Genomic DNA, 25,483 nt, shown 5'->3' on the forward strand with positions numbered 1-25,483 from the left:
GGATACAGGTTGGATTCAAAGTGGCAACAAAAATGTGTTGATAAATGGGATGAGTGATACATCACATCAATGACACCACAATAATATACATGACAAAACAGAGTACTATCACTTATGGTAGAGCAATATTTTTGCATTATAATTTTTAATCTACTGTTGCAGCAGACATTTTGCTAATCTAGAGCCTTTTGATGCTGTAACATCAGCCTGTGTAATTGGCAACACATTTTGAGCTGCATGATTTAAGCTCATATACTCTTACAGCAGTGTTCTGCTTTGTTCTCAGCTATAACCACCACAATGTGGAAGAAGAGATAAGCAGAGAAACAGAAAAAATAAATAAAAGAAATGAAAATTGCTGGATTGCTACGCACGAGTCTGGCAATAGTAAGGGAATAAAAGTTCGGTATGATTTATCTGATGCAAAATATATGTCCCTCTTATTCTGAATAAAAACACGTATGCTCTGATGCAGTTCACAGACTTGCTATTATTAGATTATAAAAAGCCTTTTGTACGTGACAGTCTTCATTCACACTCAGAGAGCTGACCGTGGCCTATTTTTATTGATGCTGTTCAGCTACAAATGTTTCCTCAAGGTATTCCACAGTTCAAAAAGCTTCACTTATGATCACTATGATTGAAGCATAATTGTGGGGGTTCAATGCCAGTCACAGATAAAGAAGTATATTATACCATATCTCTGTATGGATATGCTGCTCACACAAGGCAGATTAGGAACAATCCTTTGTATTTCAAACCCTGTTGATTTCATGCTTAAAAATAGTCTGCAGACAGATGAATCTGGTGCCAGTGGGGGATGTGGATCTGCTGTCATGCAGTAGGTGACCTGCATGAAATCTACTGCTTGCGAGGGACATTAGTTAAACAGACATATGTATACCTATGGACAGACCATTTATTTTGGAGAAAGAACCCGCTGAAGTGAAAACAAACACACTTAAAAACTATTGGGTATAGTGTAATGGAGGTGCACTGGCCTATGTATAAATGGGTTTAGTATGAAATACCTACGGTCAAAATCCCGACAACAATTGACAGACGGTCAAAATCCCGGCATGGACAAAATACAGACATTTAAAATGTTGACAGGTCAAAAAGTCGACACAATGTTTCACGGTTTGTTTTTTTAGTATGTGGACATGGACACCGTATAAGTGTACCGCGTACCCTAGCATGGCACGCTGCGGTCGGCACACCATTATATTCCCCCTCCAGGTCCACTGGGATGGTAAAGTATGAACTTGTCGGTTTCAATGACACAATCATGAGAAACTCATGTTGACTTTTTAAACTGTCGACATTTTAAATGTCAGTATTATGACCTTGTTGGTATTTTAAATGTCGCAATTTTGACCATCGGTCAATGGTTGTTGGGATTTCGACCGTCGGGATTTTTATTGTAGGTAAATTGACCGCATCCGATATAAACCATTGTATTTACAATAATATGTTTTCTATAAACAATAATAATGTGTTGTTCTTGTTTAACTTGTTTGTCTCTGTATTAAAGTGTTGGCCTCATAAAGCACTAACGGTTATTGCATATAACCTTATGTACTCATTAAATCCCAGAAATGTGATTCTCAATTAAAAAATTCCAGGCTAAAATTCTATAGGGGCCTTTTTTTTTATCATTGAATATATACACATATGCTAAAACACACGGGATACCAGCAAATATGAATGATCCTCCAAATGTATGAATGAAAGAGACCTGGTCCATCCATTTCCGAGAGCAGCTGCAGCCCCAGTAGGTTTATATGGGGACTGTGAAGCAGTCAGACTTACCAAGTTCCGGAATGTGAAGCATTACAGAGGTTGGCCGTAGCAGATAATGCCATCAGAAGATGGCATTAGCTCCTGTAGCCTATGGACTAGACTTTCTCTACATTTTCCTCCAGCTCATGTGTAGGAGTCCTGATAGGAGTGAGGTCACTTCACTCTGAACACATCGCAGGGACTGTCCCTGCAGGTGTATATTAATACTTCCAGGGAAAACTTCATTCCTTATTGCCGCAAATAGTGGCAAAAAGAAATTGCAATTATCAGGTATAAAAACCTGATATTGATAAATATGTCCCAAAGTCTGTTACCTTGCTAAACCAGGAATGCTTCTCAAGTAAACTTCTGTGCTATGCAGACTTAGGGGTATATTCAATTGAAGTCGAAAACTGCCGTCTGTCGAAAAGACTGCAGTTTTCGACTATTTAAGGTGGAATCCTGGTTCGACCTATTCAATATTTTGCTAAATTTTTCGACAAGTCGATAAATTCGACTTGTCGAAAAGCACGTGGATCAGCGGAATAGCTGCCGATCCACGTGTTTATGTCGAAAAGGGGCCAAATCCGACAGGTTTTGGCCCCCTTTTTCGACCATCTCAGTCCGACATCAAACTGATGTCGGACTGAGATGCGGACCCGGAGGAGGCGAGGGGGAAGATCCGCAGGGAGACGGGGGGACAGCCGGCGGGCATACAGGGAGATCAGTGCTACAGTAGCGCTGCAGCAGGGGGTCACACAGCCGCGCCGCTCACGGCAGCTTCCACCCGGCTCCAGCACACTGCTGGAGTCGGCTGGAAGTTGCCGTGATGTCGGGCGGCTGAGTGACATCCTGCTGCAGCGCTACTGCGTAGCGCTGATCTCCCTGTATGCCCGCCGGCTGACCCCGCACGGCTCGCCCCCCTTCTCCTCCTCTGCGTCCCATCTAAATTCGACTTGAAAAAGTCGAATTAAGATGGCACTGAATAGGGGTTGTCGGATCCATTCCGACAAATACATGTCGGAATGGATCCGATTTTAATTGAATATACCCCTTAGGGTTTAATTTCTAAGTGGCTCTTCCAAAAGCCACTACTTCCTGGCGTGTTTAAGTCTGAAATTTAAAGGACAATGCTTTTAATAGCAAAACATTGGGTGTTTAAGGTAAAATGCAACTTTGGAAAAGGATATTTCTGTAACATTACATAAAAGGGCAACATAAAAAAATATATGAAAGCAAATGGATTAATATTCAATTTAATTCTCTACTAAATAAGGATCTCACCCGAATGTAGGCGTCCTGGTGATGCTTAGCAAAATACAGCATGTTGTCAAGTGCCAGCATTCCTGGAGGAGTGTGGGTAAAATCCAGCGCTGGATTCACATTGTTCTGCAAATAAGAGATGTGAAACTGTCATACAACATACGCAGTAAACAATACGGTCAAATATTTAGATTTGGGTGAAAATCCTAAAAGCACAATGTTAGTTCTCAGCTCTCAGATCTAATTGCTGCTAAGATAGGACACCATAGCTTATATTCCGTTCATGAATAAAGTTTCCAAATGTATTTTATGTGATGTACAGTATTTGTTAGCAATGGATTAGAGAATAGCATCAGTAGCAGATATAGGTGAAGCACTTAAATGTATCTGTGTGTTATATGGTTCCGGTATGAATGGTCGACCATGTTATGGTCGACAGTCATTAGGTCGACCACTATTGGTCGACATTGGCATGGTCAACATGGCCAAATGGTCGACACATGAAAATGGTCGACATGCGTTTTTTGTTTTTTACTTTTTTTGGTGTCGTTTTCTGCGTAAAGTGATGGGGAACCCCAATTAGTGCACCGCTTCGCTCGCCATGCTACAGGTTTGGTGCTCCGCTACACATACAGTATAATAAAGCAGGTAGAGAGGTGGCACTCTGAAGGACTTGAGATGTTATTAAGATGCGGTCAGTGCAAAGAGATCCCACGTTTCAGTTTATTTAACTTCTTTCAAATATCTCAAGTCCCTCACAGTGCTGCCTCTCTCTGCCTGCTTTACTAATTGTGTTTCCGGGAAGGCACCAGAAATATACAGGAATACCTGATATAAGCTGATATTACAGGTTGAGTATCCCTTATCCAAAATGCTTGGGACCAGAGGTATTTTGGATATGGGATTTTTCCGTATTTTGGAATAATTGCATACCATAATGAGATATCATGGCGATGGGACCTAAGTATAAGCACAGAATGCATTTATGTTTCATATACACCTTATACACACAGCCTGAAGGTAATTTTAGCCAATATTTTTAGTAACTTTGTGCATTAAACAAAGTGTGTGTACATTCACACAATTCATTTATGTTTCATATACACAGTCTGAATGTCATTTAATACAATATTTTTAATAACTGTGTGTATTAAACAAAGTCTGTGTATATTGAGCCATCAGAAAACAAAAGTTTCACTATCTCACTCTCGCTCAAAAAAGTCCGTATTTCGGAATATTCCGTATTTCGGATATTTGGATATGGGATACTCAACCTGTAATTGCAAGATTTTAGAAAAATTACTTTTTGACTTTAACTTACGTTTGTCTTTATCATTAGGCTTCTAACCCCAAAATGGTCCCTTGCTAGTACGAACTTGAGTAACCATGAAGGACTAATAAAGGTCAGTTTCACTAATAGGAATTTTGGTCAGCTGAACAAAACTACATTAATTGCCTGGGAATCCATTAGAAGTTGCCTGACTTGAGGAACCATAAGATTAAAACTATTATCCATTACTAGAAATTCTTGTCATCTAAACAATTGTCATACTAGTCGTCTGCGCATAAAGCCACTTAATATAAACCAATTAAGAAAATATAACCCGGAGAAAGTTATCGATGAAACGTTTTGGCTGGTACGTTATAGTGTTTCAAAATGTACCTGAAAGGCTGACATCCAGCCCGTTCAGTTATGGGCATCTACATGAGTAAAATCTATGTTATAGAATGGTGATTTTACATGTATTGCATGAGAAAGTATTTTAACTTTGTTTTATCGGAAAATAAATTGCCCATATTTTATGTTATATATTTTTTGTTGAACTTCAAGATTAGTTATATTGGGTGTACTCAGGATAACTCTGATAAGGAATAATTGTCACACCCACATGACATGATAAACAAATGAGAAATATTCAAAAGTTTATATAAAGGGATATTCCGATCTGATTCCTATCTATTCTATACTGTATATGCGAGAAACAGGACAGACTTATGAAAGGAGGATCAGCCACCGAGAATGGGGAAAGTATGGAAGCGGGACAGAGCGACAAAGTGGGGGATGTGGGCTGGTTGGAGTGTGTGTGTGGGGGGGGGGGGGGAGGGGGTTAGAGACAAGTTTTATTGTTGTGTTATCATTAGTGCAGCACAATAAAGGTAATGTATCATTGTAGTTTAGTCCTATTATTCATTTCGATGTCCATTTTCACATTGTCCAGCGCCATATTCTTCCTATCGGTGACTTTTTTCACTATAATATTAAGCTGCATTAGAGTTCAAAGAACGTCAACACAGACAACAGCCGAAAAAATCAGATACAACTTCATATGATTAGTAGAGAAGGTCACTAATTATAAAAAGTTGCTGTTTCCAAAACCAACAAAGGTGTGGAAGAACAAAAAATCTGTAGTCATCTAAAAATATTCAGGGTCTGCTAGGCGTGGCATGTGGAACAGTTTTAAGTGGATTGCATCTGGATCCCAAGTGGCAACAGATGCAGAGGCTGCTCTGGTGGCTGGGGGATCTGCCAGTTCAATGTGACCTCCTCTGCACAAAGTGTGGAGGTCACAGTCAGTGCACTCCAATGAGGGACGGGGGAGATAAGTGTTCCGTCCCACCTACCTGTTTGGATTCATGCTCCAATGGGGGTGGGGCTAAGGCACGTGGTGGAAATTAATGGCACATTTGTGGGTGATCTGAGGGAATTTAAGGGGTATGTGGAGGAGTCTGATGGCATATAAGGGGTATGTGGAGGAGTCTGGAGGCATGTAACGAAACTGTGGAGGAGTCTGATGGAATATAAGGGGGCTGTGGAGGAATCTGATGGCATATAAGGGGACTGGAGGCCTGATGGCAGAACAGGACGAGTGCAGGGGTTTCTTGAATTATAAATAACATATGGGCCATGATGTGGAGGAGTCAGATGGCACATAATGGGCTTAAATTGATGTTATTTGGCACATTGATAGCAAAAGTATGCCTAACCATTATCTACAGCCATTAATGTTATAGATCATTTCATTAACAATAATACAGGAACTATCTATGATAGCAGATTTCTTTAACAACAGTGAGTCAAAGAACAAAACCACAATAAATGAATCTTTAACACAAAGGCAAAGGACGTAATTTCCAATATGCATAACAAATTGCTTTGGTTTCAAACCAGTGTACAAGGATGGCCCACACCTACATAATGTACTTTGGGGAGACCTCTACAACCTGGAAGTGGGCCTGGGTTTATGGAGAGACAGAGAATGAATGCACACACAGCACAAAAGTGCAAACTTCACATTAAAGCCTACCCTTCTACAACTTTAGAATCGCACATTTGTATTCAACTGTGTTTTACTTAGAAGTAACACACACAGTACTAGGGAAAAATGTACTAAGAATAGTTTTGTTCTGTGATCGCCCCTTAACGCCTGAACGTTTTGCATCGCAAATCTCACATTTACTAACAATCATGTTGGCTGGCGTATTGTCTTGTGATGTTGTATGTAGTAGATTTGTAGAGTGTTTGGAGGATCAAATTTAGCTGTGATAAAACAGAGTGTTTGGTGCGAAGCCTGCACGGATCAGTGACATCCATGCAGGCTTTTGTATTAATTTAAAAACATAAATAAAATCAGTTTTGTGAACCAATCCTGGTTCAAGAAATATGGGGGGAAAACAGCATGGGGGTCCACCGTATTTTATTCAACCAGCAGGCGAACAGGCGGTTGAGCCAGTCCTGGTTACAGAAATACAGGAAATAAATCACTGGAAAATAAATACGTAGAGGTCCCTCGTAATTCCAACAACCTGCACCGGGCTGTCACTAGTGAGGATAATACCACAGTCAAGGGACTAAAGCACAGCCAAAGCATTAACCCCCACACCCCTCCAATAAAGGGGTTCCCCCTCGAGAGGATCCCCACGGGCTAGGGTGAACTCTTTACTACACTTAAAACAGAAAAGCCTGCACGGATCTCACTGATCCATGCAGGCTATGCACCAAGTATGCTTGTCTAAAAGAAAGTGCATTAATTTGGTGCATTGAGGGTAAATTTGCGATTTTCATTGGTATGAAAATCGGCTGTTAGTAAATTTCCTCCTGCTTGTTTATCCTTATCTGTGGCATAGGGCCTAATCAGCATGGAACTCATCTAGGATACGCTCGCATGCTGAAGCCCTTCTGATGTGTGCGCACGTGCAGAAGCCGCACTGCGCATTTGTACAGAGTGAGATGCGACAGCATCTCACAAATGCGAATGCCTCTTCCTGACTGACATGCAGAGGCATTCGTGGGGCAGGAGGGGGCGTCTAAGCGTCATTTTTGGGGCAGCGTTGGTGGGGTGCAGTCCGGACAACGCAGGCGTGTCTGGACAGTTTGCAGGGCGGGCCGCACCAGCTGCCTGATGTAACACACAGCCGCTGCAAGCCTAAACACTGTGGATAGCAGTCTGCCGCAGGCAGAGGGCTACCCAGAACAGGCGAGCATTTCCCTGCTGAACGAATCGTTCGCATGTTAGCGGGGTGGAGGGGAAAACAGCATGCGGAGCGGACTTGCCCTACACTGGTCCCCCCCCCACATGCTACTGTAAACACATGCTGAATCAGGGCTTTAATCACAAGACTTAATAGGAGATTTCTCAATCCTTCTAAAAGGAATGGTGCTGTCCATAGTAACTTCTAGCTAACATTTTATAGAATATACTAGATAAAATATAGACAGAATATTTTTGCATTAGTGTTTCTATGGAGGTATCCACATACATTTATCCTCAAATAACCACACTTGCTGAGCCACGGACTTTGCGACTTAGCCACGCGAATCGTCCTGCCGGAGTTTGTGTCACAAAATATGCTTATTTGCATCACTAATGCAACAAAATGTACAACAGTGGCAGAGGTGCTGAGGGTGGGGGGAAAATGCTAATTACCCAAATCCAGGCTTGTCGGAGGGCCCTGGATCATCTGCACCATGCACACTATTTTTCTTCGCCTCCTCAGATTTGGCCATACCTCTTCCCAGTACCAAGGCCCATGGCCGCTCTCTGCAGCACTTTACAGGGGAACTCTGAGTACTGTTGCTGGCATTTCCTGTACTTCTGTGTGATCGAGCCATAGTATAAAATACTTAACACTAAAAACTATAGACCTAACTTCCCAGTTTGGTGCAAAATGCAAGCCCTTTTGCAAAGAATGCACTTAAAGTGTACCTTTGTCCTTCCCATCATCTCATCTCAATAATCCCGCTCCCCAAAATAAAATGTTTCTATATCACAGTGCAAAACTCTATATAGTTTTCACTTTGTTCTGTTAGTACATGAAAAGGGATCTGGGTCAGGATCCTGGCAGCCAGAAAACCGACGCCGGAATGCTGACACTGGAACATCCTCAGACTGCTGCAAGAGTTGTAAGCCATGGGGGGGGGGGGGTTAAATTTAGGCTGTGTGGGGTGGGAGTGGGGTAGGTTTAGGCTGCAGGAAGGGGGAGAGGTCAGGGGGTCGGGGTGGAAGGTAAGTATACTTATTGTCGCCTGTCAGGTGTCAGACTCAGGAGCTTTACCTCCGGTGGGTGCTCTCGGGGGTTGTCGTCCCACTGGTTGGCGCGGCTGCGGGGAGCTGCTGGCGGTGGGTCCTCCTGGACGGATGTGCGGCTGCCGGGGGCCAGGAGAACCGGGCACTGCGGCGGGGATCGCGGCGGTAAGGTCCTCTAGTGTGACACAGTATAGTGTGTCAGAGTCAGTACCTGGCTAAAGCTGTGTGCTAACGCTGCTGCAGTTCTGCTGTCTAAGTCCGTCATCACTCGTGGAAGCGCTCACGAAGTCCCAGGTCGTAGAGGAGCTCCAGGTGCTAACGGCAGTTCTCGCAGAAGTCTTCATTTCTTCAAAGTCCAAGTTCTTCAGCCTCATCTTTTAATCAGTCTTCAGTTCTTCTTTACCGAAGTTCTCCAGCTTCACTCTTCAAGTTATTTAACCATAGACTCTAATTCTTCCAGTTTTGTCAATTTCTCCAATATTCGTGTACAGCACGTTATTCATTAAAACTACAGTTACCTTCCTACGGAGTCCTCCTTTTCCTTTACGCCCTCCGGCCAACGTTAACAATTTGTAATTCTTCCTCATGGGGTGAAGGCCAAACTTTCAGCCACCTCGTTTACTCTCCTCACAGGTAGCTGTCCCTTCAGCCAAAACGCGGCTGTCGGAACCCCAACTTACGCAGAGCGTGACATCAGGATTCTGAACATCGGGATGCTGCGTCGTTATTCTGACCGCAGGCATCCCGAACACCGGCAATCATACCCAACCCAATGAAAACAACTACACAAACATCAGCGACAATGCACTTTGGTAAATATCAAGGCAAATGTAAGCAAATCAAGCTCCTGATACTAGAGCAGTGATTCTTAAACTCGGTCCACAGAACCCCAAACACTCACTTTCTCCAGGTCACCTGGCAGGTGCACAGGTGTATTCATTACTCACTTAGACATTTTAAAAGATCCACAGGTGGATTATTGTACTTGTGATTCTGTGAGGAGACCTGGAAAACATGCACTGTTTGGTGAGGGGTTGGGTTCGTGTGACCGGCGGTTGGGAGAACGACGGAGGGATCCCGGCTTTTAGTAGGCTGGTGAGGAGGGGGGTGCAGCGCAATGAAGCCACTCCACTCTATGGGTGTCGTGGACAGCCACAAGTGGGAATAGTCCATGTTGGTCGGCATGCCGACCATCAGGCTGGTCGCCGTTTGGGATCCCGGCGTCGGTATAGTGACCGGTGATCACATAATCGCATCCCGTCTTGGGGACAGAGTTTGAGAACTTAAACACTTGAGAATTGCTCACTGCAATTCACTGGTGACTGAGCACCCAGCAAATGGCTGAGTATTAACATATTAGAAGTCTGTGATGGTATTGGTGCTTTATTCAAACTGGATAAACTTTTAGTAATACTGTGACAGTATGCAAGTCAATATTATGGAGGGGTATAGTTACACTGTAAACTTGCAATGACTGAATAACAACAAGCTTAGGTGATCGCAGACAAATTGGAACTAATTAAATCTGCAGAACCAATTATATGAAATGTATAATATCACAAAGATAATTATATGCAATCCCTTAATTAAACAAATCTGAATATATTGTATGTGAACAGTTATCACTTCGCAACAGTTTAATTCAACTTAATTACAAGGTTTATCTATACTACAGACAAAGATGTAAATCCACAAAGTTATCTTTAAGGCTCTTGTGTTTATGCTTCAAAAAAATAGAAACGGATATCCAGTTATTAAAATAACAGAAGCACTGCTCACAGTAATTGGAGTTTCAAATATTTACTAAATAATCTATTAATATTAGTTCTTTAGCATAACCGTAGACAATAAGACAGTCATGAAGGTGCAGACAGGACAATTACCCAATCAGAAAAGAGTGAGTGAGGGGATAGCCTTATCTCTGCATTGGCAGACGATGTTGACATTGTTCAACTGTCGACATTGAACATGTTGGCATGTAAAGAATGCATGTGAAATCCAGATATTCTGGATGAAACGGCAGCGGGCGGTTAGGGGTTAGGCACTAAGAGGAGGGTTAGTGATGCTCACCGCCGGAAGCGCCTCTAGATCTGCCAGAAGTACTCATCAGCTGACCACTGGACAAGATGCCAGACTGCTGCACCTGGCTAAGAGGTATATTCAATTGATGTCGAATTACTTAAATTGTCGAAAAACGGGGCTTTTTCGACCAAAAAACCATGTTGAATCGGATTCGACAATTCAATATGGGACTTATCAACAAAAAACCTGTTGTTTCAGTTTCGACTTTTGACTATTCGACAATTTCATGTCTGTAATGTTAAAAATGTGGCATTTTCGACAAAAGTATATTCAACTGAAGAATGTTGATTTGACATCAGTGCTTTTCGACATTAATTTAGTCAATTTCATTGCGCCTACTTTTTCTGGCGTGAGCGGATAAGAAATCGTAAATACTTATATTTTTTTTGTGCTTTTTTGATTTCTAATAGCATATCTATTTATATTTGAAGTGATTATCTACCCACAGTATTATATATTAGATTTTTTAATAGAATATGTTTTCCTGTACTCGGCTGAGGGAAATGTACCCATGATTCCACAGTTACCCAGGATACACTTCTCCAAAGCCACTCCTCTCTCCTCACTCCCGTTTTTGAGACTTCAGGGAGATGAGCAGCCATTACAGTCAGCTCTCTTGTGGAATCGTTTTTTTAGGACAATCCCTGCGTTTTCCAACATATATATCCTATTTTTTATATATGTTTCCAAATGGCGGGAAGTCGAATCCAGGCCGCCCACTATTCGACGATTGGTCCGTTTTCGACAGAGGGCGTGTCGAATCCATTTTTAATTGAATATGTCGAATTCAGGGTCCCGGGTGGAGGGTTTCAGCTGTCGAATCCAAAAACTTACGAATCCACGCCGTAATTCGACATCAATTGAATATACCCCCAAATCATCACTAGACGAGACTACCAGTGACATTATGTCATCAAGTTTGACATGAAGACTGCAGGCATGGTTAATGTCAACATCACAAACATGCTGACACGTTGACATTAGGAATATTAGTGGTCATTCCGAGTTGATCGCAGCCAGCAACTTTTAGCTGCTGCTGCAATCAACAGTCCACGCCTATTGGGGAGTGTATTTTCGCTTAACAGGGCTGCGATCGCTTGTGCAGCCCTGCTAAGCTAAAAAAAAATCAAGCAGAAGAAGAGTAGCCCTGGACATACTTACCCTGTGCGATGGATCCAGTGATGATGGGACCGGCTTTGACGTCACTCCTCCACTCTCCATTTTCCTGGACACACCTGCGTTATACTCACCACTCCCCGAAAACGCTCTCCAACGGTCCGGATCCGCCCCTCCACGCCTCCTTGCTGTCAATCTTCTTAGCGGTCGCCGCTGCGACCGCTCCCTTCGGAAGCCACAACGTAACCCGCAACGTCGCGCACGCGCCCTGCACCCGCGCATTCCGCTCCCGTTCGCACAGCAGCGAAAAACCGTTGCGTGCGAACGGGTCGGAATGACCCCCATTGACCAAACATAAAACATCCCATACACATAATGGATACCTGCAGACTACAGTGTTTCTAAATCTGTTTGAACAGCTTAGGTAACGACATACTTTGTAACACGTGGTTTTGGGTGGGATGTTAACAAAATTTGCTGTAAACAGTCTGTTTAAGTTGACAGGGAGCATTGTTACTTCTATGAAGCCAAAAATGGAATCTTCCATCAAAAGAATCACTGGAATAGAAACGCTTTTCTTCAGTGTCAGCGTGAGCATCAGTATAATGCTTGCACTGTCTTTGCTGGCTGTTCGGCTTGAATACATTATTTTTTGTTGAGGGCAGTCAACGTTTTCTGGTTCAACTTATGTATTTTTTACAAATTATTTGATATACACATAACAAAGCATTTTTCACCAATGCAATAAAGAGAAACAAAATCAAATCATCAAAAATGCTGAAATGAGCCAGATAATATACCTGAAATAATCGAAATGCTTCCTAAAAATTCTGTATTATAGTGTTTATTGGTTCTTCAAATGCTAGAGAATAACTGGAACATAACATGCAAAGTAAATATATTATAAACTATTAAGAAATGGAGTAATCATTGGAAGCTCATGTAAATAAAAATAAGATTTTACTCACCGGTAAATCTATTTCTCGTAGTCCGTAGTGGATGCTGGGGACTCCGTAAGGACCATGGAGAATAGACGGGCTCCGCAGGAGACTGGGCACTCTAAGAAAGATTTAGTACTACTGGTGTGCACTGGCTCCTCCCTCTATGCCCCTCCTCCAGACCTCAGTTAAGGAAACTGTGCCCGGAAGAGCTGACATTACAAGGAAAGGATTTTGGAATCCAGGGTAAGACTCATACCAGCCACACCAATCACACCGTATAACTTGTGATAACCATACCCAGTTAACAGTATGAACAACAACAAAGCATCAACCACGGATGCCAACATAACATAACCCTTTATTAAGCAATAACTATATACACGTATTGCAGAAAGTCCGCACTTGGGACGGGCGCCCAGCATCCACTACGGACTACGAGAAAAAGATTTACCAGTGAGTAAAATCTTATTTTCTCTAACGTCCTAGTGGATGCTGGGGACTCCGTAAGGACCATGGGGATTATACCAAAGCTCCCAAACGGGCGGGAGAGTGCGGATGACTCTGCAGCACCGAATGGGCAAACACAAGGTCCTCCTCAGCCAGGGTATCAAACTTGTAGAATTTTGCAAAGGTGTTTGAACCCGACCAAGTAGGTGCTCGGCAAAGCTGTAATGCCGAGACCCCTCGGGCAGCCGCCCAAGAAGAGCCCACTTTCCTTGTGGAATGGGCTTTTATCGATTTTGGATGCGGCAATCCACACCGCAGAATGAGCCTGCTGAATCGTGTTACAGATCCAGTGAGCAATAGTTTGCTTTGAAGCAGGAGCACCCAGCTTGTTGGATGCATACAGGATAAACAGCGAGTCAGTTTTCCTGACTCCAGCCGTTCTGGCCACATAAATCTTCAAAGCCCTGACTACATCAAGCAACTTGGAATCCTCCAAGTCACGAGTAGCCGTAGGCGCCACAATAGGTTGGTTCAAATGAAAAGATGACACCACCTTCGGCAGAAATTGTGGACGAGTCCGTAATTCTGCCCTGTCCACATGGAAAACCAGATAGGGGCTTTTACATGACAAAGCCGCCAATTCTGACACACGCCTAGCCGAAGCTAAGGCCAATAGCATGACCACCTTCCACGTGAGATAATTTAGCTCCACGGTCTTAAGTGGCTCAAACCAGTGGGATTTCAGGAAACCCAACACCACGTTGATATCCCAAGGCGCCACTGGTGGCACAAAAGGGGGCTGAATATGCAGCACTCCCTTAACAAACGTCTGAACCTCAGGAAGAGAAGCCAGTTCTTTTTTAAAGAAAATGGATAGGGCTGAAATCTGGACCTTTATGGACCCCAACTTCAAGCCCATAGTCACTCCAGACTGTAGGAAGTGCAGGAACCGGCCCAGCTGGAATTCCTCTGTAGGGGCCTTCCTGGCCTCACACCAAGCAACATATTTTCGCCATATACGGCGATAGTGTTTTGCTGTCACGTCCTTCCTAGCCTTTATTAGCGTAGGAATAACTTCATCCGGAATGCCTTTTTCTGATAGGATCCGGCGTTTAACCGCCATGCCGTCAAACGCAGCCGCGGTAAGTCTTGGAACAGACAGGGCCCCTGTTGCAACAGGTCCTGTCTGAGAGGCAGAGGCCATGGGTCCTCTGTGAGCATTTCTTGCAATTCCGGGTACCAAGTCCTTCTTGGCCAATCCGGAACAATGAGTATTGTTCTCACTCCTCTTTTTCTTACGATTCTCAGCATCTTGGGTAGGAGAGGAAGAGGAGGAAATACATAGACCGACTGGAACACACACGGTGTCACTAGTGCGTCCACAGCTATTGCCTGAGGGTCCCTTGACCTGGCGCAATACCTTTTTAGCTTTTGGTTGAGGCGGGATGCCATCATGTCCACCTGTGGCAGTTCCCATTGATTTGTAATCTGCGTGAAGACTTCTTTATGAAGTCCCCACTCTCCCGGGTGGAGGTCGTGTCTGCTGAGGAAGTCTGCTTCCCAGTTGTCCACTCCCGGAATGAACACTGCTGACAGTGCTTGCACGTGATTCTCCGCCCAACGAAGAATCCTGGTGGCTTCCGCCATCGTCACCCTGCTTCTTGTGCCGCCCTGGCGGTTTACATGAGCCACTGCGGTGATGTTGTCTGACTGAATCAGCATCGGTTGGTTGCGAAGCAGAGGCTCCGCTTGACTCAGGGCGTTGTATATGGCCCTTAGTTCCAGGATATTTATGTGCAGACAAGTAGAGATGAGCGGGTTCGGTTTCTTTGAATCCGAACCCGCACGAACTTCACTTTTTTTTTCACGGGTCCGAGCGACTCGGATCTTCCCGCCTTGCTCGGTTAACCCGAGCGCGCCCGAACGTCATCATGACGCTGTCGGATTCTCGCGAGACTCGGATTCTATATAAGGAGCCGCGCGTCGCCGCCATTTTCACACGTGCATTGAGATTGATAGGGAGAGGACGTGGCTGGCGTCCTCTCCATTTAGATTAGATTTAGAAGAGAGAGAGAGAGAGAGATTGCTGTGATACTGTAGATTAGAAGAGAGTGCAGAGTGCAGACAGAGTTTAGTGACTGACGACCACAGTGACCAGTGACCACCAGAGACAGTGCAGTTGTTTGTTTTATTTAATATATCCGTTCTCTGCCTGAAAAAAACGATACACAGTCACACAGTGACTCAGTCTGTGTGCACTGCTCAGCCCAGTGTGCTGCACATCAATGTATTGTATATAAAGCTTATAATTGTGGGGGAGACTGGGGAGCACTGCAGGTTGTTATAGCAGGAGCCAGGAGTACATGATAAATAATATTATATTAAAATTAAACAGTGCACACTTTTGCTGCAGGAGTGCCACTGCCAGTGTGACTAGTGGTGACCAGTGCCTGACCACCAGTATATTAGTAGTATTGTATACTATCTCTTTATCAACCAGTCTATATTAGCAGCAGACACAGTACAGTGCGGTAGTTCACGGCTGTGGCTACCTCTGTGTCGGCACTCGGCAGGCAGTCCGTCCATCCATAATTGTATTATATACCACCTAACCGTGGTTTTTTTTTTCTTTCTTTATACCGTCGTCATAGTCATACTAGTTGTTACGAGTATACTACTATCTCTTTATCAACCAGTGTACAGTGCGGTAGTTCACGGCTGTGGCTACCTCTGTGTCGGAACTCGGCAGGCAGTCCGTCCATCCATAATTGTATTATAATATATACCACCTAACCGTGGTTTTTTTTTCGTTCTTTATACCGTCGTCATACTAGTTGTTACGAGTATACTACTATCTCTTTATCAACCAGTGTACAGTGCGGTAGTTCACGGCTGTGGCTACCTCTGTGTCGGAACTCGGCAGGCAGTCCGTCCATCCATAATTGTATTATAATATATACCACCTAACCGTGGTTTTTTTTTCGTTCTTTATACCGTCGTCATACTAGTTGTTACGAGTATACTACTATCTCTTTATCAACCAGTGTACAGTGCGGTAGTTCACGGCTGTGGCTACCTCTGTGTCGGCACTCGGCAGGCAGTCCGTCCAACCATAATTGTATTATATACCACCTAACCGTGGTTTTTTTTTCATTCTTTATACCGTCGTCATACTAGTTGTTACGAGTATACTACTATCTCTTTATCAACCAGTGTACAGTGCGGTAGTTCACGGCTGTGGCTACCTCTGTGTCGGCACTCGGCAGCCCGTCCATAATTGTATATACCAGTGACCTAACCGTGGTTTTTTTTTTCTTTCTTTATACATACATACTAGTTACGAGTATACTATCTCTTTATCAACCAGTCTATATATTAGCAGCAGACACAGTACAGTGCGGTAGTTCACGGCTGTGGCTACCTCTGTGTCGGCACTCGGCAGCCCGTCCATAATTGTATATACCACCTAACCGTGGTTTTCTTTTTCTTTCTTTATACATACATACTAGTTACGAGTATACTATCTCTTTATCAACCAGTCTATATATTAGCAGCAGACACAGTACAGTGCGGTAGTTCACGGCTGTGGCTACCTCTGTGTCGGCACTCGGCAGCCCGTCCATAATTGTATATACCAGTGACCTAACCGTGGTTTTTTTTTCTTTCTTTATACATACATACTAGTTACGAGTATACTATCTCTTTATCAACCAGTCTATATATTAGCAGCAGACACAGTACAGTGCGGTAGTTCACGGCTGTGGCTACCTCTGTGTCGGCACTCGGCAGCCCGTCCATAATTGTATATACCAGTGACCTAACCGTGGTTTTTTTTTCTTTCTTTATACATACATACTAGTTACGAGTATACTATCTCTTTATCAACCAGTCTATATATTAGCAGCAGACACAGTACAGTGCGGTAGTTCACGGCTGTGGCTACCTCTGTGTCGGCACTCGGCAGCCCGTCCATAATTGTATATACCAGTGACCTAACCGTGGTTTTTTTTTCTTTCTTTATACATACATACTAGTTACGAGTATACTATCTCTTTATCAACCAGTCTATATATTAGCAGCAGACACAGTACAGTGCGGTAGTTCACGGCTGTGGCTACCTCTGTGTCGGCACTCGGCAGCCCGTCCATAATTGTATATACCAGTGACCTAACCGTGGTTTTTTTTTCTTTCTTTATACATACATACTAGTTACGAGTATACTATCTCTTTATCAACCAGTCTATATATTAGCAGCAGACACAGTACAGTGCGGTAGTTCACGGCTGTGGCTACCTCTGTGTCGGCACTCGGCAGCCCGTCCATAATTGTATACTAGTATCCAATCCATCCATCTGCATTGTTTACCTGAGGTGCCTTTTAGTTGTGCCTATTAAAATATGGAGAACAAAAATGTTGAGGTTCCAAAATTAGGGAAAGATCAAGATCCACTTCCACCTCGTGCTGAAGCTGCTGCCACTAGTCATGGCCGAGACGATGAAATGCCAGCAACGTCGTCTGCCAAGGCCGATGCCCAATGGCATAGTACAGAGCATGTCAAAACCAAAGCACCAAATATCAGTAAAAAAAGGACTCCAAAACCTAAAATAAAATTGTCGGAGGAGAAGCGTAAACTTGCCAATATGCCATTTACCACACGGAGTGGCAAGGAACGGCTGAGGCCCTGGCCTATGTTCATGGCTAGTGGTTCAGCTTCACATGAGGATGGAAGCACTCAGCCTCTCGCTAGAAAACTGAAAAGACTCAAGCTGGCAAAAGCACCGCAAAGAACTGTGCGTTCTTTGAAATCCCAAATCCACAAGGAGAGTCCAATTGTGTCGGTTGCGATGCCTGACCTTCCCAACACTGGACGTGAAGAGCATGCGCCTTCCACCATTTGCACGCCCCCTGCAAGTGCTGGAAGGAGCACCCGCAGTCCAGTTCCTGATAGTCAGATTGAAGATGTCAGTGTTGAAGTACACCAGGATGAGGAGGATATGGGTGTTGCTGGCGCTGGGGAGGAAATTGACCAGGAGGATTCTGATGGTGAGGTGGTTTGTTTAAGTCAGGCACCCGGGGAGACACCTGTTGTCCGTGGGAGGAATATGGCCGTTGACATGCCAGGTGAAAATACCAAAAAAATCAGCTCTTCGGTGTGGAGGTATTTCACCAGAAATGCGGACAACAGGTGTCAAGCCGTGTGTTCCCTTTGTCAAGCTGTAATAAGTAGGGGTAAGGACGTTAACCACCTCGGAACATCCTCCCTTATACGTCACCTGCAGCGCATTCATAATAAGTCAGTGACAAGTTCAAAAACTTTGGGTGACAGCGGAAGCAGTCCACTGACCAGTAAATCCCTTCCTCTTGTAACCAAGCTCACGCAAACCACCCCACCAACTCCCTCAGTGTCAATTTCCTCCTTCCCCAGGAATGCCAATAGTCCTGCAGGCCATGTCACTGGCAAGTCTGACGAGTCCTCTCCTGCCTGGGATTCCTCCGATGCATCCTTGCGTGTAACGCCTACTGCTGCTGGCGCTGCTGTTGTTGCCGCTGGGAGTCGATGGTCATCCCAGAGGGGAAGTCGTAAGCCCACTTGTACTACTTCCAGTAAGCAATTGACTGTTCAACAGTCCTTTGCGAGGAAGATGAAATATCACAGCAGTCATCCTACTGCAAAGCGGATAACTGAGTCCTTGACAACTATGTTGGTGTTAGACGTGCGTCCGGTATCCGCCGTTAGTTCACAGGGAACTAGACAATTTATTGAGGCAGTGTGCCCCCGTTACCAAATACCATCTAGGTTCCACTTCTCTAGGCAGGCGATACCGAGAATGTACACGGACGTCAGAAAAAGACTCACCAGTCTCCTAAAAAATGCAGTTGTACCCAATGTCCACTTAACCACGGACATGTGGACAAGTGGAGCAGGGCAGGGTCAGGACTATATGACTGTGACAGCCCACTGGGTAGATGTATGGACTCCCGCCGCAAGAACAGCAGCGGCGGCACCAGTAGCAGCATCTCGCAAACGCCAACTCTTTCCTAGGCAGGCTACGCTTTGTATCACCGCTTTCCAGAATACGCACACAGCTGAAAACCTCTTACGGCAACTGAGGAAGATCATCGCGGAATGGCTTACCCCAATCGGACTCTCCTGTGGATTTGTGGCATCGGACAACGCCAGCAATATTGTGTGTGCATTAAATATGGGCAAATTCCAGCACGTCCCATGTTTTGCACATACCTTGAATTTGGTGGTGCAGAATTTTTTTAAAAACGACAGGGGCGTGCAAGAGATGCTGTCGGTGGCCAGAAAAATTGCGGGACACTTTCGGCGTACAGGCACCACGTACAGAAGACTGGAGCACCACCAAAAACTACTGAACCTGCCCTGCCATCATCTGAAGCAAGAAGTGGTAACGAGGTGGAATTCAACCCTCTATATGCTTCAGAGGTTGGAGGAGCAGCAAAAGGCCATTCAAGCCTATACAATTGAGCACGATATAGGAGATGGAATGCACCTGTCTCAAGTGCAGTGGAGAATGATTTCAACGTTGTGCAAGGTTCTGATGCCCTTTGAACTTGCCACACGTGAAGTCAGTTCAGACACTGCCAGCCTGAGTCAGGTCATTCCCCTCATCAGGCTTTTGCAGAAGAAGCTGGAGGCATTGAAGAAGGAGCTAAAAGGGAGCGATTCCGCTAGGCATGTGGGACTTGTGGATGCAGCCCTTAATTCGCTTAACAAGGATTCACGGGTGGTCAATCTGTTGAAATCAGAGCACTACATTTTGGCCACCGTGCTCGATCCTAGATTTAAAGCCTACCTTGGATCTCTCTTTCCGGCAGACACAGGTCTGCTGGGGTTGAAAGACCTGCTGGTGACAAAATTGTCAAGTCAAGCGGAACGCGACCTGTCAACATCTCCTCCTTCACATTCTCCCGCAACTGGGGGTGCGAGGAAAAGGCTCAGAATTCCGAGCCCACCCGCTGGCTGTGATGCAGGGCAGTCTGGAGCGACTGCTGATGCTGACATCTGGTCCGGACTGAAGGACCTGACAACGATTACGGACATGTCGTCTACTGTCACTGCATATGATTCTCTCAACATTGATAGAATGGTGGAGGATTATATGAGTGACCGCATCCAAGTAGGCACGTCACACAGTCCGTACTTATACTGGCAGGAAAAAGAGGCAATTTGGAGGCCCTTGCACAAACTGGCTTTATTCTACCCAAGTTGCCCTCCCACAAGTGTGTACTCCGAAAGAGTGTTTAGTGCCGCCGCTCACCTTGTCAGCAATCGGCGTACGAGGTTACATCCAGAAAATGTGGAGAAGATGATGTTCATTAAAATGAATTATAATCAATTCCTCCGCGGAGACATTGACCAGCAGCAATTGCCTCCACAAAGTACACAGGGAGCTGAGATGGTGGATTCCAGTGGGGACGAATTGATAATCTGTGAGGAGGGGGATGTACACGGTGATATATCGGAGGGTGAAGATGAGGTGGACATCTTGCCTCTGTAGAGCCAGTTTGTGCAAGGAGAGATTAATTGCTTCTTTTTTGGGGGGGGTCCAAACCAACCCGTCATATCAGTCACAGTCGTGTGGCAGACCCTGTCACTGAAATGATGGGTTGGTTAAAGTGTGCATGTCCTGTTTTGTTTAAACAACATAAGGGTGGGTGGGAGGGCCCAAGGATAATTCCATCTTGCACCTCTTTTTTCTTTTCTTTTTCTTTGCATCATGTGCTGATTGGGGAGGGTTTTTTGGAAGGGACATCCTGCGTGACACTGCAGTGCCACTCCTAAATGGGCCCGGTGTTTGTGTCGGCCACTAGGGTCGCTAATCTTACTCACACAGTCAGCTACCTCATTGCGCCTCTTTTTTTCTTTGCGTCATGTGCTGTTTGGGGAGGGTTTTTTGGAAGGGACATCCTGCGTGACACTGCAGTGCCACTCCTAGTTGGGCCCGGTGTTTGTGTCGGCCACTAGGGTCGCTAATCTTACTCACACAGCTACCTCATTGCGCCTCTTTTTTTCTTTGCGTCATGTGCTGTTTGGGGAGGGTTTTTTGGAAGGGACATCCTGCGTGACACTGCAGTGCCACTCCTAGATGGGCCCGGTGTTTGTGTCGGCCACTAGGGTCGCTAATCTTACTCACACAGCTACCTCATTGCGCCTCTTTTTTTCTTTGCGTCATGTGCTGTTTGGGGAGGGTTTTTTGGAAGGGACATCCTGCGTGACACTGCAGTGCCACTCCTAGATGGGCCCGGTGTTTGTGTCGGCCACTAGGGTCGCTAATCTTACTCACACAGTCAGCTACCTCATTGCGCCTCTTTTTTTCTTTGCGTCATGTGCTGTTTGGGGAGGGTTTTTTGGAAGGGCCATCCTGCGTGACACTGCAGTGCCACTCCTAGATGGGCCCGGTGTTTGTGTCGGCCACTAGGGTCGCTAATCTTACTCACACAGTCAGCTACCTCATTGCGCCTCTTTTTTTCTTTGCGTCATGTGCTGTTTGGGGAGGGTTTTTTGGAAGGGCCATCCTGCGTGACACTGCAGTGCCACTCCTAGATGGGCCCGGTGTTTGTGTCGGCCACTAGGGTCGCTAATCTTACTCACACAGCTACCTCATTGCGCCTCTTTTTTTCTTTGCGTCATGTGCTGTTTGGGGAGGGTTTTTTGGAAGGGACATCCTGCGTGACACTGCAGTGCCACTCCTAGATGGGCCCGGTGTTTGTGTCGGCCACTAGGGTCGCTTATCTTACTCACACAGCGACCTCGGTGCAAATTTTAGGACTAAAAATAATATTGTGAGGTATTCAGAATAGACTGAAAATGAGTGTAAATTATGGTTTTTGAGGTTAATAATACTTTGGGATCAAAATGACCCCCAAATTCTATGATTTAAGCTGTTTTTTAGTGTTTTTGGAAAAAAACACCCGAATCCAAAACACACCCGAATCCGACAAAAATAATTCGGTGAGGTTTTGCCAAAACGCGTTCGAACCCAAAACACGGCCGCGGAACCGAACCCAAAACCAAAACACAAAACCCGAAAAATTTCAGGCGCTCATCTCTACAGACAAGCCTCCTGACTTGACCACAACCCTTGGAAGTTTCTTCCCTGAGTGACTGCCCCCCATCCTCGGAGGCTCGCATCCGTGGTCACCAGGACCCAGTCCTGTATGCCGAACCTGCGGCCCACGAGAAGGTGAGCACTCTGCAGCCACCACAGAAGAGACACCCTGGCCCTGGGGGATAGGGTGATCAGCCGATGCATCTGAAGATGCGATCCGGACCACTTGTCCAACAGATCCCACTGAAAGATCCTCGCATGGAACCTGCCGAAGGGAATGGCTTCGTATGATGCCACCATCTTTCCCAGGACTCGCGTGCAGTGATGCACAGACAATTGTTTCGGTTTTAAGAGGTCTCTGACTAGAGTCACGAGCTCCTGAGCCTTCTCCGCCGGGAGAAACACCTTCTTCTCGTCTGTGTCCAGAATCATGCCCAGAAAGGGCAGACACGTCGTAGGAATCAGCTGCGACTTTGGGATATTCAGAATCCAGCCGTGCTGTTGCAACACTTCCTGAGAGTGTGCTACGCTGATCAGCAACTGCTCTCTGGACCTCGCCTTTATGAGGAGATCGTCCAAGTATGGGATAATTGTGACTCCTTGCTTTCGAAGGAGCACCATCATTTCCGCCATTACCTTGGTAAATATTCTCGGTGCCGTGGAGAGCCCAAACGGCAACGTCTGGAATTGGTAATGACAGTCCTGTACCACAAATCTGAGGTACTCCTGATGAGGTGGATAAATGGGGACATGCAAGTAAGCATCCTTGATGTCCAGAGACACAATAAAATCCCCCTCTTCCAGGCTTGCAATGACCGCTCTGAGCGATTCCATTTTGAACTTGAATCTTTTCAGATAAATGTTCAGGGACTTTAAATTCAATATGGGTCTGACCGAACCGTCCGGTTTCGGTACCACAAACATTGTGGAATAGTATCCCCTTCCCTGTTGAAGGAGGAGAACCTTTACCACCACCTGCTGGAGATATAACTTGTGAATTGCCGCTAACACTACCTCCCTTTCCATGGGGGAAGCTGGCAGGGCCGATTTGAGGTAACGGTGAGGGGGCATCACTTCGAATTCCAGCTTATATCCCTGAGACACAATCTGTATAGCCCAGGGATCCATTGGGGATAAACCCCTGGTGTCCCCCAGCACACCGAGCTGTACCTGTACCAAGACATGAAAGACTATATATATACATATAATAGAAATCCAGAGGTCTTAGTTACATACAGTTTGCAAATGTATGATAAGCCACCAGGCCCCGAAAAGGCTCCTCTGATGCTGGTGGTCCCTAACTCTAGGTCTGGGCCCGGGGTGCAGGACCCCCCAAACCGGCAAAGGCCAGCTACCCCAGGGCAGCACAACGCGAGAAGGTAAAGTGTTAGTATGTGTTAATAAAAGGAAAACAAAAACTATATATAAAAATTCATATACTAGTGAGAGTGTAATTAAAAGACCAGAAGGATTAATAAATGTGTTAAGGGGGTGCTAAATAAGATCTTGCAGTGTGCTACCCCAGAGCAGCCCAGCCCCACCAATCCAGGGGGAACCGCACCCCAGACCCACCCCAGGTACTAATAATAATAATAATAACAACCCTTCCGGGTAATATAACATGATGCCACATGATAATGGCATCTGAGCAAATGTATCCGAATTGAGAGCTAACTTACCTGAAGATACCCCCAGGATCTCCAAATGGCAATACAGAGACCAGCATACCCTCCAAACACTGGTCCCATCCATGCCCCTCATACTAACAGAACAAAATGTAAGTTGCTCAAATCAATAAGGAAGTACAATTCAGGTGCATGAAAGGGAGGGGCTAGTCTGGCTAGAAATACATTGGGGATAAACCCCTGGTGTCCCCCAGCACACCGAGCTGTACCTGTACCAAGACATGAAAGACTATATATATACATATAATAGAAATCCAGAGGTCTTAGTTACATACAGTTTGCAAACGTATGATAAGCCACCAGGCCCCGACAAGGCTCCTCTGATGCTGGTGGTCCCTAACTCTAGGTCTGGGCCCGGGGTGCAGGACCCCCCAAACCGGCAAAGGCCAGCTACCCCAGGGCAGCACAACGCGAGAAGGTAAAGTGTTAGTATGTGTTAATAAAAGGAAAACAAAAACTATATATAAAAATTAATATACTAGTGAGAGTGTAATTAAAAGACCAGAAGGATTAATAAATGTGTTAAGGGGGTGCTAAATAAGATCTCGCAGTGTGCTACCCCAGAGCAGCCCAGCCCCACCAATCCAGGGGGAACCGCACCCCAGACCCACCCCAGGTACTAATAATAATAATAATAACAACCCTTCCGGGTAATATAACATGATGCCACATGATAATGGCATCTGAGCAAATGTATCCGAATTGAGAGCTAACTTACCTGAAGGGTGGGTCTGGGGTGCGGTTCCCCCTGGATTGGTGGGGCTGGGCTGCTCTGGGGTAGCACACTGCGAGATCTTATTTAGCACCCCCTTAACACATTTATTAATCCTTCTGGTCTTTTAATTACACTCTCACTAGTATATTAATTTTTATATATAGTTTTTGTTTTCCTTTTATTAACACATACTAACACTTTACCTTCTCGCGTTGTGCTGCCCTGGGGTAGCTGGCCTTTGCCGGTTTGGGAGGTCCTGCACCCCGGGCCCAGACCTAGAGTTAGGGACCACCAGCATCAGAGGAGCCTTGTCGGGGCCTGGTGGCTTATCATACGTTTGCAAACTGTATGTAACTAAGACCTCTGGATTTCTATTATATGTATATATATAGTCTTTCATGTCTTGGTACAGGTACAGCTCGGTGTGCTGGGGGACACCAGGGGTTTATCCCCAATGTATTTCTAGCCAGACTACCCCCTCCCTTTCATGCACCTGAATTGTACTTCCTAATTGATTTGAGCAACTTACATTTTGTTCTGTTAGCAAAGGGATCCACCTGTGAGCGAACCCACTGGTGGCTGAAATTTCGGAGACGCGCCCCCACCACTCCTGGCTCCACCTGTGGAGCCCCAGCGTCATGCGGTGGATTTAGCGGAAGCCAGGGAGGACTTCTTTTCATGGGAACTAGCTGTATGGTGCAGCTTCTTTCCTCTACCCCTGCCTCTGGCAAGAAAGGACGCACCTCTGACTTTCTTGCTTTTTTGTGATCGAAAGGACTGCATTTGGTAATACGGTGCTTTCTTAGGCTGTGAGGGAATATATGGCAAAAAATTTGACTTCCCAGCCGTA

General features: G+C 45.3%; 1 protein-coding gene across 4 annotated transcripts in view; it reads right to left on the reverse strand.

The window, feature by feature from the left end:
- The window catches only part of ELMO1 (engulfment and cell motility 1), a 910,002-nt gene that overhangs the window by 463,212 nt on the left and 421,307 nt on the right, over positions 1-25,483 (reverse strand). For all 4 annotated transcript variants that reach the window (XM_063922511.1, XM_063922512.1, XM_063922514.1 and 1 more), the window contains one exon: positions 3,067-3,171. In XM_063922511.1, the coding sequence (XP_063778581.1) occupies positions 3,067-3,171 (105 nt within the window). The remainder of the gene's footprint in view (positions 1-3,066; positions 3,172-25,483) is intronic.

Source organism: Pseudophryne corroboree, chromosome 5 (assembly GCF_028390025.1).
Source record: "Pseudophryne corroboree isolate aPseCor3 chromosome 5, aPseCor3.hap2, whole genome shotgun sequence".
NCBI lineage: Eukaryota > Metazoa > Chordata > Amphibia > Anura > Myobatrachidae > Pseudophryne > Pseudophryne corroboree.